At 37.6% G+C, this 19,191-nt stretch overlaps 1 protein-coding gene and 1 long non-coding RNA gene across 4 annotated transcripts in view; one reads left to right on the forward strand and one right to left on the reverse strand.

The window, feature by feature from the left end:
* LOC145455540 (voltage-dependent calcium channel subunit alpha-2/delta-3-like) overlaps positions 1–15,582 on the reverse strand; it is an 84,664-nt gene extending 69,082 nt beyond the window's left edge. The window contains exons 1-6 of one of the 2 annotated variants that reach the window (XM_080333520.1): positions 15,356–15,573; positions 11,483–11,561; positions 11,279–11,413; positions 10,295–10,421; positions 8,965–9,081; positions 8,094–8,292 (exon numbers count right to left, since the gene is read on the reverse strand). In XM_080333520.1, the coding sequence (XP_080189646.1) occupies positions 8,094–8,292; positions 8,965–9,081; positions 10,295–10,421; positions 11,279–11,413; positions 11,483–11,561; positions 15,356–15,441 (743 nt within the window). In that variant the 5' untranslated portion in view covers positions 15,442–15,573. Of the gene's footprint in view, positions 1–8,093; positions 8,293–8,964; positions 9,082–10,294; positions 10,422–11,278; positions 11,414–11,482; positions 11,562–15,355 lie in introns of both variants that reach the window. The other variant, XM_080333521.1, reaches the window with a different exon arrangement.
* LOC145456300 (uncharacterized) lies at positions 1,054–7,048 on the forward strand. Of its 2 annotated transcripts, none has more exons than XR_013920564.1 (7): positions 1,054–1,554; positions 2,684–3,070; positions 3,420–3,612; positions 3,998–4,116; positions 4,673–4,866; positions 5,436–5,534; positions 5,889–7,048. It is a non-coding gene; the product is annotated as an uncharacterized LOC145456300 (long non-coding RNA). The 2 variants fall into 2 exon arrangements; XR_013920565.1 differs by having other exon boundaries at positions 3,015–3,070.
* Positions 15,583–19,191: the final 3,609 nt, after the last annotated feature.

A 19,191-nucleotide genomic window follows, 5' to 3' on the forward strand; every position in this document is an offset into this window, starting at 1 on the left:
CTATAGATAAACCTCCAACACTTGGGTAGGAATTCTAGAGTCGAGCTCGGTGAGACTCGAACCCAAAACCCATTAGTGTTGCAGCTGTGGATTATACCACTACGCCATCTCGCCGCGAAATGTGAGTGTGATTCCATGTGATCGCGACATCACCATATTCGTCAATTGTCAATGTCAATAGTCAACATAGTTAAGATATCAAATTAAAATTCAGAATCAATGAGTCCTTAGTGATTGGATCAAATGGTCAGCTTTTTCACCTACATTAGAATTAACATGATAGCTACATAGTTTTGTTTCCATATTATATCAGTTTACAAAAACTAGGAATTTGAATTAATATTCCTAATTATAAAGAGAGACAAAAAACATCAAATCAGAGTTTAATTCCATAAGCACATTCAAGACAAAATACAAGCAATTTCTACTAAATAAATACTAGTCCGCTCTCAAAATGACCGGACCACGACCTGACCTATTGATCTCGCCTCCCGTGACATGCCACCCCATTTTTGTCGCTTGCTTTTTCTATACTATCTTCTTTTACTTCTCATTCAGTGTGCATATGCCTCCTCTTTACATCGCCTAGGCCAAGGTGGGTGTCTGATTCCAAAGATTACTCCAAGTCGTTTCGACACCTTCCTATCTTTTCATTGTATCTATCTTTTTTGTGGTGTATTGAACTGATAAAAATTGGTAATAACCCGAACCGAACCAAGCATGACAACGGGAAACGTCTGTACAGTAGGGCTCTTCAAAAATGACTTTTTTCTCAAATCGTACTGGCTACTTGATAAAATTGTTAGGTTACCTAATTTAAGCCAACACACCAAATTTGGTCCAATTCCAGCCAGTAACCGCTTTGCTACAGGAGAAGAAAGTTTCTATTTATTATATAAAAATAAATAACCAAAAATTATAAAATTTTCTGTTCACCCCATGAAAGTGTTAGGCTGTCTTTAGAAACGATGCTCACCAAATTTGGTTCAATTCAAACCAGTGGAAGCGGAGTTATTGCCGTCGAAAAATTTGGATTTGAATAAAATACACTCTAAATCCGCAAGGTCGTATTGAACACTTCATAACACTTTTTTCTGAGTACAGACACACTTTTTGGGCATATAAACGCATTGGGCCATTATCGTCGCAACGCTTCTGCGTATTTCTCCGTTTACATGTAACACTTCGCCAATGCGGCTTATTTTCAAGAAAATTTATACTTATTAATTTATCATCAATTTCGCATTCATAAACTATCGGTACGTTTGGAGATCACATATATCACTGTATATGTAAAATAATATTACTCAACTGACCCAACACTAAGTTTAAGGGTAATATTTTAATAAAATATACATATTTCCCTGTGACGCAGAGGGGTCACCACCTTCGTTACGGTAGAGCGCGCTCGATTTCAGTTTGGAATTTGAATTTGTGGTTCGTCAGGCTTCAGGAAGAGAGTAGGGTACACGAAAAGACTTGGCGGAATGGATATATTGAAGCAGTTTCTGCTACCTGATGGCGTAAAGGATCATAACATCCATGTACTGTAAGGTATGGAAATGCGGTAAATGTTATTGAATATATGTAATGTAAGAATAGTCATAAAATGAGCTCGTTTTGACATTGCAGTAAGGTCGGTTGTTTTAGATGTTTTAGTAGGCTACTGATATCCCTTATTCATATGAATGTTCTTTAGATGTTTTGTAGTATATGATTCGTCTGATCTTATTGCTGGATGATCGAGCTTCGAATCTGATAATATACCAGGCTGCGACCAGGTCCAGTACTACGGTACTGATGGGAAGCTGCTATCGAACTAACTTTTTTGACATATAGATAAAGGGATGTTCTCTCTATCCACACTGAAATATCCCTATGTAGGCGATATTGTGATCCATTGTGAACAAGTACTGCAATGAATGCCGGTATGACAGTCATGCAACGGTTTTGATTGTTTTTCAGCTGCAACACATTTTACACTGTACTGCTTATTCCAAAGGTAAGGTGTTAACTAAAGCGATTTTTTGACATGTCAAAATAGGTCAAAATTTTGTCAAAATTGTACCGTTAGGTCAAAAATTGCCTAAATTGTTTACAAAATCAAAAAAATTTTGGCAACTTGCATTTCGTTTGTATCATAGATGATTGCACTGTCGGTGAACTTTGTCATTTTACAATTTACATCTTGTAGCCTACTTTATAGTCCCACCGTTGTAGACGGACCATCGTCTGCTCATTGTGAATCATAAACTGTCAAATGAAACAAATGCTCAACGTAGCCCACTGCACTATCCTAACTGAAGCAAGACTGCGTGGGCATTGGTTCTTCTATTAGAAACCGTATGATGAAAAATTGCGATGTAGACAACTTTGTCATAATGAGAGAGAGAGAGAGAGTGCAGTGCACGCACAACTTCAGTGTTGCCGGCCAACAACTGCCGCTGGTTAACGTTCTTTCTTCATTCTTGCCAAGCTACTTAGTTAGGAGTTTTAGGACAGACACTTTCCACCCGAAAATGTAGGAAAGTATCTTTCGTTGTACTACAACAAAGTTTTAAATATTTCTACCATAATACGAGATGTAACTAATACTGGAATTCTTCACGGGTCCAGATTCCGATAAAATAAGGTTTTTTTCATGTAAAAATTTGTCAGTTTTCATGCTAAAAGATTTTTTCAGGTCAAACTACTTCGGAAGAACTGACAGCTCCAGCCAGAAATAAAGATAAGTACCGGTAGTACAATTCTAACATTATGTGAGAAACACCTAATTTAAGAACATGGAGTCAAAATTAAGTTTTTCATCGTCAAAATATGTGTGGATCTGGATTTTTTAGTCAAAATCTTCCCTTTTTACGTCCAAAAATCGCCCTAATAATAGTACAGCCAAACAAACAATCTTTTCAATAAACCATGGATCACAAAGGGTAGTATTTATTTTGCCCAATCCCCAAATTTGACTTTTCTGAGTTTATTATGATATGGTAACTGAACTAAACTCTATTTTGCAGGTAGTATGTATTGAAATTGGCACCTTTTTGAAATGCATTTGCTGTATGGAATACTGGTAAGCATCACCGTGTTTTGTAAGTGAACTGGTATATCCTTAGAGAATGAATTTGATTCTGCTGCATTCGGTTATCTTCGTGATAAAGGTTTTTATGAATGTTTGGTGATAAAATTTCACTAAAATTGTTAACAATCCAGGAAGTATACTATCTGTGCTAGAGTAAAATTGGTGGTAACGTCATGTGCAACTTTCCATTCCATTACTTAATTATTCTATGAAAGACACCCTTCTATCATGCACAACTTATTGCAGAAAACAACAACTGTATCCAGTATGACATCTGCGTGATTACTGAGTAGTTCATCTGTTTTACGAATTTTTGCAACAAATATTTTCTTTTCAATAGTCTTGGATTGATCCTCAAATTCGTCCAACTTATGTCGACTCTTTGAAAAGATCCCCCTGGGTCTATCGTGCCTACGCTATCAGACAATGTTGACAGTGACGTGAGGAGTCGTTCGTAACGGGTTTTGTGCCGGCACAGTCATCTTATGCGATACAGTTCTTTGTCTCAAGAACCCATGGATACATGTGAATATGTAAGCCTATTTATTCATTTTATATATCACCATTGATTATGTAATTTGCTGGTTTTTGCAGTCCTACTTTTCTCACGAACTATCTCGCAGAGTAGCTTACGGACTATTCGATATGAGCTGAAAAAGGCTTCACCTGTGTACACTATACAGTGTACACTCAACTGTGTACACTGAACACTGAACAGAGATTTAGTTGAACGTAATGAGCTCGTGTAACCTGTACTTTAACTATTGCTTACTGAACTATAATGGGCTAGGTCAGTTGTTCTCAACCTGGAGGGCTGAGCACCTCTCCTTGACTTCTGTAACCTACCTGTGTGAAATATTTATATTTACTTCTGCATAAAATTTACAATTTTCCTTTGGTATTTATTGTATTTTCCAGGAGCAGCATTTGGATTTGACCTGTAAAAAAAGAGCAGCCATGGCACGCCACGAATCAGGGACTCATCAAGCCTGGGTCACGGCTGATGTACAGAATATGAAAAATGCCCTAATGTGCAGGTAGTATGTACTGCGATTGGCACCTTTTTGAAATGCATTTGTTGTTTAAAATACTGGTAAGCATCGCAGTGTTTCGTAAGTAAACTGGTATATCCTTAGATAATGAATTCGATTCTGCTGCATTCGGTTATTTTTATGAATGTTTGCTGGTAAAATTTCACTAAAATGATTAACAATCCAGGAAAGTATGCTACTCGTGCTGGAGTAAAATTGGTGGTAAGGTTACATGCAACTTTTCATTACAATAATTAATTGTTCTATGAAAGACACCCTTTTGTCACATACAATTGTATCCAGTCTGATATCTGCGTGAATACTGAATGCTGGTGACGTCATATTTTGTGATACGATTGTTGATGTACAACGTTCTTTGAGTTCTCTACTAGTTGCTGACGATTACCCCTGACGAGTCTCAGCCGAAAATATTCGGGCTCATTTCTAAATGCATATACTATTCAATTTTATATTGAAGTTTTGTACCTCGAAGAAGCTGTTCGAATATTGAATAGTTCCCTTGTATTGCAAATTTTTAAAACAAGTATTTTATTTTCAACAGTCTTGGATTGATCCTCAAATTCATCCAACTGATGTCGACTCTTCGAAAAGACCCCCTGGTTCTACCGTGCCTGTGCTAACAGACAATGCTGATAGTGACGTGACGTGACGTCATCTGAACGGATTTTGTGCCGGTGCAGTCATCTTTTGCGATACATACTTTTCCCTCAAGAACCCATGGAAACATGTGATTATGTAAGTCTATTTATTCATTCCATATATCACCATTGATTATGTAATGTGCTGGTTTTTGCAGTCCTAATTTTCTCAAAAACTATCTATATATGTGATATGAGCTGAAGAAAGGCTTGATCTGTGTACATTGAACAGAGGTGTTGTTGAATGTAAAGAGCTGATGTAACTTGTATTTAAACTATTGCTTACTGAACTATACTTGGACTAGGTGAACATCAAATTGAGATCATTTCCCATGTCATGCTAATTCCAATTAATTTCGTTAATTAAATTTAATCAGGAAGGAAGGATTTTGAAAGATTGAGAACAGTTACAATTACTGCAATGAAGGAAAAGTATTCAACATCTTCGATAAGATGTCACAAAGTTTTTGTACTAAAGACAATCAATGTGTCCTTTGTCTGATATATTCTATCGTCTCAATTCAAAGCAGCTATAAAATCTTAGAATCAAAGTTATATGTAAAGCCTACCGTATGTCAATTATTATAATGGAAATCCGAACCCATAAGAATAACGATTCTACTATATTTATTGTCGGATCTTGTTTGCAATCAATTACATTTTCAGCAAAACGAGGTTGATGAAGTCAACTGTCTTCTTCTCCGAGCCAAATTGAGAGACAAACGAATATAATCCATGACCCAAGCTCATGTCTTATTGAAACAGGTACCGTAATCTTTCTGTTTTGTGGATCATACAAATTTACATAGACCTGCGACGTTCTGCTATAAATTTCATTCTGAGTTGCAGTTCTGCATTATCACTGTTGCCTGGGCGTCTGAATGTCAATGTAAATGTCAAAATGGCCGAATTGAAAAAAACGCTGACCTGATTCAAGATATTTTTATTAGTCGTTATGCTAATTTTAGTCCTTCTCAGTGATAGGATTTCACATGTATCCAAGCGTCTTTCCTGCGCTTGTGTAACCTGCATGTGTGAAATATTTATATTTATTTCTGCATAAAATTCAGAATTTTCATTGACATATTCAAAACTTTGGAATTTAATCACATTTTCAAGGAGCGCAACTTGGAGTCGACCAGCAGAAAAGAAGCAAACACCATGGCACGCCACGAATCAGAGATTGACTGGGCCTGGATAGCAGCTGATGGCAAGAATATAAAATTGCTTCAGTGAAAATGGAGTATTCAGAAACATTGTTGATGTTTTGAGCTGCTATGCATTGGATTGTCATACCCTGAAGGAGTGGTTCTCAAACAGGAGAAAGCATTTCAAGGGGTGTGAAGCCGCTGTCAACTAAAATCTTTTTCGCACATGGCAGCTTGTAGTTATTTCTCTGTGTATTGTCAGAATTTAATATTTGAATATTCTCTCATCAACAACCATTACCGTCACTGCCATCCAACTATCCGTTGGGATTTCTAGCGTTGTGGTTGCTTTTTTCAATTTTATGATACCACGATAAGGGGTGTGTGAAATTTTTTGCTATCATAAGGGGGCGTGTCCAAAAATGTTTGAGAACCACTGCCCTAATGACTTCCAGATTTGATATTTTGCAGCAGACCGGTAAATAACAACAAAATCTTTTCTGTAAATCTGCAAAATTTGTATGGACTGAAAGAAACGATTTCTTTGTTATTTAAACAAAAGGGATAGGCATTAGCCTGATATAAATACTTGTAATGCAAGCCCTAGAATATTTTTGATACCTGGTTAGCAGGCCCAATTTCATTAAGAGTCAGAAAATACTTATGGTTGATTATCGTGGTAGTGGTAGTGATACTGATACATACATTTTTTGTTTGTTTATAATAAAATTAGAAATTTACAAGCCATAATTTCATCAGATTTTAAAATAAGTTGTAATGAATTGTGTTGATCATGTTTTTCGCGGATGGACGTAACCAATGAATTTGATTCCATGCCCCTGTCACGAAAGTTTAAGATACTAAATGATATTTTGTTATCACTATCCCTATACATTCGTTTTCATGATTGAGCGAGTTGCATGTTATTTGTAGTGAGTTTGCTCCTAATCATTTGTGATGTTCGTGATTTCATGGACTATTCCGGAAACGGTTTCAACTGCTGATCTGAATTTATGAAACCCTGTCACAGCAGCTATTGGAAATTTCAATGTTTGCACGTATTTAATCACCCAGGTTGGGTATTATAAGCGTCATTTATTTATGAATCAATAAAATCTGATTTTATTTTGAGTCCTGCGTTCCGGTGACTAGTCAACCAGCCACTTTGAGAGTGAACACTTTTTAGGTAAACACTTTTAATTTAAACACTTTGCAACACTTCTAGGCGTTCAATTTTTGGATCACGTTTCGTGTTCAATTTTCTGGGTTGAGCAACACTTCAAAACTTAGAGTGTAGTATTTACTGTGACTGATTCTTTGTTTATTTATTATAGTTGTGCTCACCGTAAATATTATTTTGTTCAAATCCAAATTTTTCGACGGCAATAACTCCGCTTCCACTGGTTTGAATTGAACCAAATTTGGTGTGTAGGCTTAAATTAGGTAACCTAACAATTTTATCAAGTAGCCAGTACGATTTGAGAAAAAAATTCATTTTTGAAGAGCCCTACTGTACAGCAAGCTTGCCCCGTTTTGCACTATACAGTTCTCCTGTAGCATTTTCAGGGAACTCAGAAATTAGAATGAGAGCATAGAAACATTTCGCAAATTAAACTAGCATTAGAGTACCGACATTTTGCAATAATTAGACTTATTAAAAACTAGAATTACTTATTTGTCCGATTCTGATTCAGATACTGGTTTCATGAACAAGGAAACGATGATAAAGAGATGTTAGTACAGCGATCAGTATGCGTATCCCGAAATAGCGTTGGGAAATGCATCCTTCAACGCGATGCGGTTCATACATGCAGTAACGTATGCAATTCAATATAGGCCTACCATAAAAGGCCAAATGCTCTTAGCGAAAAAAAGTGTGTATTCACACTCCTAGACCACCCCAGATCTATGGGTGTGAATATACACCCATGCTACACCAAACCAGAACCTACCAGTCTTACACCATGAAGGTATAAGTCAAACACAATATTTTAATCCAAGTGATGCTTGCACGGAGTGACTAAGGAAGGTATACACGTGAAAAAAAGGTATACACGTGAGCCCGTAGGATTTATAAACTGGATATAATTCTGAGATGGTTTTATTTTCGTGTGAACACACACTTTTTCGTTACGAGTGGGGGGCGGTCTTTTGTTGTAGCCGCCAATACACTTACCAAGGCTTCATCCGACAATCATAGACATTAGGCCTGTCCGAGTCCGAGTACATTTTCCATTGAAAAGGAGGGTAGAATCGCAGCAATCCCGCTGTGGTTCCAAAATATTGCCATTTCAGAGAAGGATCATTCTCCAGATTCTTCTTGAACTTTTCGTCCAAAATTCTGGTCCAATTAGCATCTCGCAACACGTCAGATCCTGCAGCGGAACATGGCGTACAGGTCATGCGGTATAGATAGGGTATTCAGTTCGATAGATAGTACTACACCATGTATTGCACACATAAGAGTTATACAAATAGAAAATTTTCCGCTTTTCAAAATTACATTAGAATTAGAATTATAGCTTGACATTTTTAGACTAGAACTAGAATTATTGCTACACATTTTCCCGAACTTGTTTAAAATCAGAATTATAGCTTCAGTTATTTTTTCAAAATTAGGTTGGAATTAGAATCATATAGCTTCACAGTTGTTTTTCCAAATTAGATTAAATTTAGAATTATAGCTACACAGTTTTATTTCCAAATTAGACTAGAATTAGTATCAGGGCTACTCAGTTTTGTCTACATTAGATTAGAATTGGAATTAGAGCTACACGGTTTTTTCTAATTAGACTTGAATTATAATACAGCTACACAGTTTTGTTTCAAATTAGATAAAATTAGAAATATAGCTACACAGTTTTTTCCAAATTATATTAGAATTTAGAGTTATTGAATTCACAAAAACTTGGAATTGAATAATTGAAACGCATCACAAATTAGATTACATGCATTTCACTGTAATTAGTCTAATTATTCAAGCAGAAATATCTGGTTGTACAAGATGTGGACCCGATTTCTATCTGACAGTCCAGCAGTGAACTCACTTCGGCTGTAAACGTCAAACGGCACTTGAACCACAGACCGGCTGAAGTTGACTGGTCTGTTCAGAAATCTGTCGTCAGGAGTTAGCTGCAGACTTTTCCTCTGCGGTTCATACTGCTCTGTAAAGGAAACAGCGTCCGTAAGATCTCTGGGACATGATCGATATTACTAGTCAGTTGCTACTAATAGAATTTTGATCCGAGTGTGCAATGTCAGTAATGGACATTGGCCACCATACTGCACTTCGAAAAGAGTGTATTCACACCCGTGTATCACCCGCGGTACCCGAAACCAGAACCTGCCACTGACTTACATCACGGTATGTAAAGCAACGCCACATTTTAATCCAAATGATGCTCGTACGTATGCACGTATAGGGTATATAATTGCGATATAATTCCGAGTTAGGTTCTGTTGTAGGTTCCGTTGGCGTGTAACACCTTTTGGGTGTGAATACGCTGAGAGTATATACAATAGGGTTGTTCAAAAATAACCTATTTTCGGATTCCGGGGATTAAATTGTTAGTTTGCCTAAAAAAAAAGCTGTACACCAAAGTTGGTTCGATTCCAGCAGGAATAAGAGTTTGAAAATTTTGATTATGAGTAAAAATAAAAATTTTCAAACTTTACTGTCAATCTCATGAAACTGTTAAGTTGCCTCTCTAAAAGTACGGTGCTTACCAATCTTTCCTCATTTCCAACAGGTAGAAGCGAAGTGATCGCAGTTGAATATTTTGGATTCGCAAAAATAGCCCAGCATTATTAATGAAAGACTCGAATATCTTCGCTTCTACGGGTTGGAATTGCGTCAAATTTGTTTTGCATCGTTTTTGTTGACAATTCGACAATTTCATGGGTCCGACAGTAAAATATCGATTTTTTTCCAAATTTTTTCAAGACTTTCAAAATCCAACGCGTTCGCATCTATGCACCTGTTGGAATCGAGCAAAATTTGGTGAAACAGCGTTTTTTTAGGCGACCTAACAATTTAATCAGTGAATCCCCGGAATCCGGTAAAAAGATATTTTTGAACAACCCTAGTGTACAATTTATATTACCTGCGCTGTCGAGATGTTATCAGTAGAAAGGTTATGACCATACGCATGCGTTGCATGCTGCTATATTGCTTATTATATAGCAACACGATGCTACAATTCACAGTTAAGCACACATGTGCCAAGCTCAGGTCTTTTAACTGAGGCCTTTACAGAATCTCGACTTGTTACAGTCGTCATGGGACTTCCATATCGAATCGCATGTCTCGTTAAGGTTCCGTAATATTATTTTCATGACCTTGCTTAGAGAGCAAAAAGGCTTTTGGAATGCGATTACCGTCAATTTCATCTGGCTTTTTGTTCATATATTCCACGTTGTAGTAGGAGAATTCTGGGGCGTCAGCTGGTTGCACGGAACCCCAGTTGATAGTCTTACTGTGGGACTCCAGCGTGTCCACTAGCCTCTGGAAATAAGTGCATGCGGTTAAACCGAATCAGAATACAGGAATCAGCTATCATAATGCATACATTTTTAACCTTTTATAAGGAACCGAACCGCAAAATATGGTTGTTCAAAAATTACTTTTTTTCTGATTAGCTTGACTGTAAAAACGTTGCATACCAATTCCGACTAGTAGAGGTTAAAAGCTATAAGAGTTGGAATATAATGAATTTATTATAACAAAATGAGATTTTTTCAGATTTTAATTTCTGCCTCATGGGATTGTCTAGTTGTCTAACAAAACAATACACAGCAAATTTGGCTCAATTCCAACCGGTAGAAGTGAAGTTATTGCAGTTGAAAATATTGGATGTGGAAAAAAAAACAGTATTTACTGTGGGTAATCCAACAGTTTAATGAAAAATTATCATCGGTTCGCACTTCCACACTTCCAACGAAATATCGTTATCGGCCATAAGAGGTAAAATTATAGATAATTTTCGTGATGTCACGACATCGCAGTAGAGAGTCAGAAAATTATAATCTGCGAGTGCTACACTGGAAATATTGATATATTCCTTCTAGCCTACAGGTGACCAGATGCAGCCTTTCTTGTTTATTTCATGTCCAAGCGTAGCAATGGTAGTAAAGCTGCTTGAAGAAATGCTCCGAAGTTTCGGAAATGCGCCTTAGATGCCATCTCTTTTGAATATCGGCTGAATAAATCGGTTTTATCGGCATCGGTTGTAACATCCGATATAGGTCTGACTCTTATTACGAGAATCTCGAAGGGTTGACCTGCGCGGAACCCCTGAGACTGACTCTCCGATCCCACGTTGAGAATCACTGCTTTAATATCACTCGTCGTAAGTTTCTTACACGGACAGCGTTGTGTTTCTTCTTTAGCAGTTTTCTTAGATCGTTAGCCATCGCACTGATCAGTTCGGTGCCATTTGTTCGCTGGACCTGGATGATGTTTTTTCCTGACTTTGATTTCCTCGCCTTCTCGTACACCTGACGAAAAGCGATAGTATGTAGGTTGAAAATTGATTATTGCGCAGACGTAAATCAGACGTTATATACCCCATTCAGAACGGAATATCCTGTGTAGTGAACGAGATCGACATTCATGTTAATTCCGAAGGTGTCGCGTATTCTATTTCTGAAATATTAAATCCATTAGTTGTGAATCGCTATGAGAATGGAAGAAACCACGAATTTACAATCCAAACGCCTTGTCTATGCGTCAGCGGCTCGTACAGATTGGGTGTCGATGGCACTAATAAAGTATTCATCGTTGGCAGAGTTGGACGAGTTTTCCAAATTAGACAAAAATTAGCATTATAGCTACACAGTTATTTCCACATTAGATAACAGTTAGAATTACTGAATTCTCGAAAACTAGGACATTGGATCCAGTTCTGTTAATATCAAATCATTGTTCAGTTCAGTCTCATAAGCACGAGAATGGTAAGCTTGGCTCGTTTCGCGCCATGCAGTTATCATGCAGCATATACAGAAAACCAGAAACTAGATTATAACTAAAATGAGGGCATAGAAACATTTCACAAATTAGATAAGAAATATATTACCGGCATATCGCTTTAAAGTTTAAATAGTCTAATTACACAACTACAACTATCTAGTCGCAAGTCTGGATACAAGCATCGTGCTCAATAAAGAGGGCATACAATAGAAATATTATGTCGCATGCAGAGTGCGAAACGGTGTGGGAAAACGCAGAAATGGAAAGCGTTCGCCTTCATCAATATTTCACAGACATCGCTCCGGCATCGGCGTCTTTAAAGTGCCATAAAATTCCGCCCCTGGGAGAACATATGCTTACGGAAAGTGACCGCCTGAAACAATACTTCGCGTCAAAGATGTGCGCAAGCGATCAATCGTGAAACTGCGTTGACAGGATTGCGCTCACCTGTCCGGCAGTGGCTCGCTTGGAAACCGGTGGGACTGCACGCTTTATAGGATTGGGACAAGATTATGGTCTCGTTAAGTTCTTAACGTTTGACGTATACGTAAATTGGCTAAATTCCAACCCATAGAAACGAAGTTATTTATGTTCAAACTTTAGGATTTCAAATCATAGTATTTACAGTGGGTGGATCTATAATAAATAATGAAAGAATTTGCCACCGTAAGTATACTATACTTTTCAAATCCAAAATTTTGTACCCCAATAACTTCGCTTTTACCGGTTGGAATTGAGACAAATTTGTTGTGCACCGTGTTTTCAGACAACCTACCAATTTCATGGGGTAGCCAGGAAAATTTGATTTTTTTATTTTATTTATATTAAATAAATCAAAAATTTTCTACTATGATAACTTTGCTTCCACTGGTTGGAATTGAGCCAAAATTGGTATGCAGCGTTTTTTTTCGGTAACCTAATAATTTTATCAAGTAGCCAGTAAAATTTTAAAATATGTTATTTTTGAACATCCCTAATACTCATATATGGCATCGATTTTATGTTCCAGTGACGCAGTCGGAATGAAACAGGGGCAAAGGAAAGTTTATTTCGTAACACTAAACGAACATAAAATGTCCACCATTATGGAGATACCGAATAACTTCACAATACCACTATATATGTATGTGGTTATAACAATGACTCAATTGACGCAATGACATCGCCTCGCCGCCTCAATTCAGAAGCATCATAAAATTAATAAAATATCATAATCCGTCGAACATGGCTACGTCGCGAAACTTAAGTACATTTGGCAAGAGTTACACACGGGTATAAGTCGTTTCCGAAATAATATTGGCAGTTTTTAATCCATTTTAATATACTCAAATCTGACAGTTTTGAATCCATTATGATATACTGTATTCAAAAATCTGTAGCTCAGTCTTGTTTTAAGAAACGCTACTCGAGAAAATAACACGGCGTTGAGCGATATTACAACATACTTGAGTTCTCTAGAACTAAATTACATACATATATGGTATTTGTAATAATAGTAATGGTGAAATATATACTATATTTATCTACCGGGTATATCAGATATACATTGGGAGCTTTACAGATGTCGAAACCAAATTGTATTGCTATTCGATTGCCTTTGATGGTTGGACTGATTGTGGTGTCGCAGTATATCTGTCGTTCATGAAATCGATTCATTGCTTCTAGCTTTTGAACACGTAACTTTGCCACGCACTATGTCAAGTTTTATGATACCAACTAACTTATTCGCAGTTAATTCATTCTGATTACACTTTGGTTCACTGTGCATAATGAATAACGTATTTATATGTGGAAACGTATTGCTACTAGTCCGCATCGTCAACATGATTGGCTATGGAAATTGGAAGAGCTAATGCCATAATATCCCTCTCCGCACATAACGCTTGACCAGAAGGCAGAGGATACCAGAACTCGAAGCGAGTCTTTGATCAGGCCAGCCGGGGGTCGGATGCACAGATTATTACACTTTACCATTACACTCCATTCTCTCGCCATTGAACTTTTATCAGTAACCAACCACCAGTGTTGCCACTCTAGGTTCGTGGAAAAACACAAGATTGTGTCGTGAAAAAACACTAGATTGGCGAAAAAAACACTAGATTAGTAAATTGCAGGAAAAATTTGCCGTTGTCAAGTGATCCTGATGACCGAGGTACAGATCCATAGATAAGAAGTGTTCCACACGTGAATTCGATACATATGTGTGATATACTGCATGATTATTCAACGAAAATTGATGAAACGAATTCAACAGAGTAATAAAAAAATCAAATATTGCAGGGTTACCATATTTTGGAAATCTGAAAATAGGACATATTTTCAATATTTTAAAAGTTTTAAATCCGGGAGAAATCCTGAAGAAATGGTAAATTTTCCCTCTTCGTGGTCGGTTGACTAAAAAAGGTCAACTTTCCGGCTCAGCTTTCGAAATACCAGCTGGAGCGTTACTTCGATGCTGATTTACGGCATCTCTGTCGAATTTGGCCGTAAATTTGACCAAAATTCTCAAAAAAAGAGGACAAAATCTTTAAAAGGAGGACAAAAAAGTGTCCTCGAAGGACACTCTCAAAAAAGTCAAAAAAAGGTCATCCTCTTAAAAGAGAACGTATGGTACGTAACTCTAATATATTGTCGCTTTCGAATTGTACGGCATCATAAAAATTATCTTTCGATTGTACACCATCGATCACACATAAGTATCTTTTGTGTGGTATCTTGCTCAGTACCGCACATTTTCAACTAAACAATGGGGAGATGTCCATGTCCATGTGCAGCATACTTCATTTCCATGCATGCAGCGGAAAGTGGCAATGCCGAATGTCGAATTCACCGAGTCCATGGTACACACGCACATGGATCAATTTTTGCCAAAATTCGGTTGGATGGCATTGACTGACAACCTGCAGCTCATTTTGCGTCTTTCTCGAAGCAGCCCATTCTTCCGACAAATCATTTAGTTCATCAAATATAATATCACAAAGGGAAATTGCACAACTAGAGGAACGATTGATTTTATTTTTCGTCGTGTTGAGTGCAGAGTGAGTTCAAGAAGAAACAACAGAGCATTAGAGTATAGATGACTAACCTACGTATGTTAGTTATCTATAATTAGAGCGATATCGCTCTTCATTTTTTCCGGGACATTCGCTCATAAAGACGGATTCACAGCGCATCATGCTACGTAATAATTGCTTGTTACCGCACCACCAAACACAGCCAGAGACACCAAATCGCCTTATTAGCGATAAATTAAGCGTATAATTTAGTAGTCTAATGTTAGAATATTCCTTGTTCGCACAATTGCAGAAAACACTAGATTAGCAAAATTACGCGAAAAAAAAAACACTAGAACACTAGGACGACCGAAAAAACACTAGATCTAGTGTTAAAACACTGGGAGTGGCACCACTGCCAACCACTGTCGATTCATAATATTATGAAAGGGTAATAAGATTTGGCAGAACACTCACTTATCTCTGTTTGATGTGATTGCTTCACTCTCGTATGCATTCAGCAACACTATAATGATGCACAATAACAATGCAGATAACTCCATAATTCACGACACACGTCCAGATATAGTCACGCGGGATAATATTATGTCTTTGCGTCAAGCATTAGACCGAATTACTTCATAGAGACTGCAGAGAAAGCAAATTGAATCACGGTGATGGATTATATCCACATTTCACACACTGTTGTATACAATAAAGACGATATTACTACAGTTTTCCTGATCAAAGCAACCTAGCGACAAAATAGCCCACATTAGATTAGCACGAACTTGACAGCAACCAACAGACGTATTTACACTCCCATGTTACGATATCGTGATGCCATTAATGATGAATGTGTCGTGACCCGTGAGTACCCTTAACGTTTAACTGCTAATTGCTGAGTGTCCGAACCCCACAGCACGGAAGTCTTGATGGCTATTAAAGGCATTATACTTAACAAAATGTAATTTAGGCTGCTTGTACGACAGTAGTAACGAATCTTGACTTTTGCCAACGTATCGAGCCAAATCTACTTTCACGGCAAAAACAGATCACCACCTATAATGAACTCGTGTATGTAAGAAAACTAGAATCCACCAATGAAAATCGCGTTCACTAAGCAATACAAAAGCATACTACCTAGTCTATCATACAACTGTTCTTATATCGTGTTTAGGCCTGTTATTAGTAAGATAAATAGAATCAGAACTTCACAGCAATTCTATCAGCTCTGTTAACTAAAATATACTGTAGATGGCCAGCAGCAGCTACTAAATACACCGTTTGATAATGACTTTCTGTCGTTAACGGGAAATCGATTCTCGCACAGCACTGAAAGATTGTTGCGTAAGCTATCTGACAGTTTCTGGCAATTTCATTCAGTCGAGTGAGCAAAACCTGTTGACCGTGATTAAATTAATTATGATGAAATGCAAACTGCGTGTGGGATCGTTAGCGGCCTGAATAAAACTAAATGGACTTTCTATGTATAAATAGCAATTGTCCGGATGGTAACGATGCGTAAGTTCTATCTGCGAGTAGTTTAGTATGTTAGGCCTCATGCAGTCACTTGAGACCACGAATCGCGTCATATCTGGTCCGATATTTACTGCAACAGGGATGTAAGCTTGCTGTTCCTACATTGAAACAACACTACTGCGCACTGACCGCGTAATATTAGGATCACTGAATTCCGGGTAGGCTGGGTGTTGCATAGAAAATCACCATGATGAAAACCACGTCGCGTATTCCACGTACCCGCCAACCAACTGTCGAAATAATTAGTTCAATATTTCGTAAGCGATACACTACTAAATCCAAGGACGGAACGTCGTAATAAACCATGCACTCCTCGAAATATACCGGATCCTCTTGAGCCTTCGTGAACTAAGCGTGTATCATATGCATTGGTCAAGAAGGAATATATCTGATATACTACGTTGGTCAATGTTCAATTGTTCATACACGCTGTTTGCTATCGGCCATATAGTCCAAAAAATCAATTTATAATCGATTTGAAATTTGCACACTCGCTCTGGATAGCGACTGCTCGTGTCATCGCCAAATTTATGGTAGTAACTGAAGCTCGGTCTACGATGACGTGCACCTACGCAACATAGTGTTCTCCATTACCTTCAGCAACGCCATTTTCTTTCTCACTAATACATAAAGAAAGTCGCGAAATAAACTATTTTCAATTTTTATACCTTAATATGCCTAAGATTACATAAATCTATGGCCATATATCCAGTTAAATTATAGTTTTACTCTACTTCGACTTGCGGTGATTCGCACTGTAATAATGTCTAACTTGACTTTCCAAAACCAGCAGCTAATATACCTTTCCAAAAACACTACTCACTTTTATAGAGTTCCGTGTCCTAATACGCCCAACTGCTAAACCCCAGCTCAGTAAACCTCCCTTTAAATTCGACTTGACTGCGGGGCTGATGAGGAACAAGGCTGAATATCTCGCGCATGCCGCGCACGGAGCTCTTGTCGCGCAGAACGTACAGCAAGCCACCTAGCGAAAATGATAAAAACATGAATCGCGTGATTTTAACGCAAGACGATAAGCAGTCAGTGTGTAATTACACTAATTATAGCGACATGCCAGTAATCTAATTCTAATATAATGAGTGAAATCTTTCTATGCTCTAATTTTAGTTTTGTACTAACTCCTGGTTTCCTATAAATAATACGCGAGAACTTTAGTGGGTGTAGTGCGAAACGGGCTAAGCTTGCTGTACAGACATTTACTTTTCGAATGCTCATAAGAATGAACTATGATATTAACGGAACTTGATGCAATGTCCAAGCTTTCGCGGATTCAGTAATCCCAATTCTAATCTAATTTGAAAAAAAGTGTAGCTAATTCTAATTTGGAAATAATTGTGTAGGCTATAATTATAATTTTACTCAAGTTTGTGAAAAAAAAACTATGTAGCCCAAGTAGCTGTAATTCTAAACCTAATATAATTAGGAAAAGCATACTATTTGCTAGTTTGTCCCAAGTCTGGTCAATGCATTCAATAACTATGGGGAGATGTGGTACCGATGGATCACTGGGACCGAAAATACTTTGAAAATTCTCTATGATAATTCCATGCTTACACTCCGTGAACTTGTCTACAATTGCATGCTGGCAAAATCTTTCCTCACATACAAAAAAATTCGACGTGCGCGAGCTATGGGGTCTCTCACAGATGTTTTTTGTTTTGGGGGGTCTAAAGTAAATTTAGATCGACATATACAATTTTCTTTGTAACCTTCAACGCGAACAAACCAGCAATTATTTTTATTGTGAAGTGTAGGGTTTGTATCAGGCTATATATTGGCACCTATTATTTTATCAGTACTTTCCTTGAGTGGAATTTTTTTCGATTCATGTATAAAATTCGTAGGGTGGGGACCGATGATACAATAACCAAATCAAGCAAAATAATCAAGCATACTAATCATGAAACAAATGAAACATGCCTACGTACAGAAGATCTTTATGTAATAATTGCATATGATGTTTTATCGCTATAACGAGGTATTTGGAAGTCACACTGTCGATTTTCGGGCAATATTTTTGTACCCTAAAATTCATAAATCCGAGCCTAAATCGAAAATTGATTTTATGACAACATTTGAGTTAATATTTATTTTATGTTTTGATGGTTGCGACCAAACATTCTTCTTTGGCTTGCTGTAGCTTAGATTATAATACTGAGCAAGAAAAGTTGTCACATCTGAGTTTTTTAGGTTATATGTGTCATAGGTCCCCGGGTCGTGTGCCATTGGACCCACCGGGTGGGGACCGATGACACGTTCGAGCAACAAATTTTGAACGTCCATAAATATTTTTTGAAAAGACGGATATTCATGTATATGTGCGCGATAGGTAGAGCTTGTATCAAAGTGCTGAGCCAGCAAAAGATCTGCTGTTTTCGGGTGAACATTTTGGGGCCAGCGATCATTTTCCAATTTTTGATCCATCGGTACCACATCTCCCCATCTGAAACTCGTGATTACAATTGTTATTACCGTTACACGGAAAACTACTAACGTCGATTACAATTATGATGCTTTCGCGGGTCTTGATGATAACACAAAAGTTTGAAACGTGTTATGTCATTTTGGTTTTTACGTCCCAGAATCTCCATAGAGCCACTCAATTGCTGGCGGTCTGACGCCGCTGTCCCACAAATGTCAACGACTACCTCACCTCCGAATCAAAAGCGCATAAGTGCAACACACGCGCGTCCTCGACGAACAAATACAATGTGATCAGGACGGAATACAAGAAAACGCATCGCTCTATC

The sequence above is a fragment of the Botryllus schlosseri genome, chromosome 14, assembly GCF_051294905.1.
Source record: "Botryllus schlosseri isolate E-star chromosome 14, Bs_hap1, whole genome shotgun sequence".
In the NCBI taxonomy this organism is placed as follows: Eukaryota; Metazoa; Chordata; class Ascidiacea; order Stolidobranchia; family Styelidae; genus Botryllus; species Botryllus schlosseri.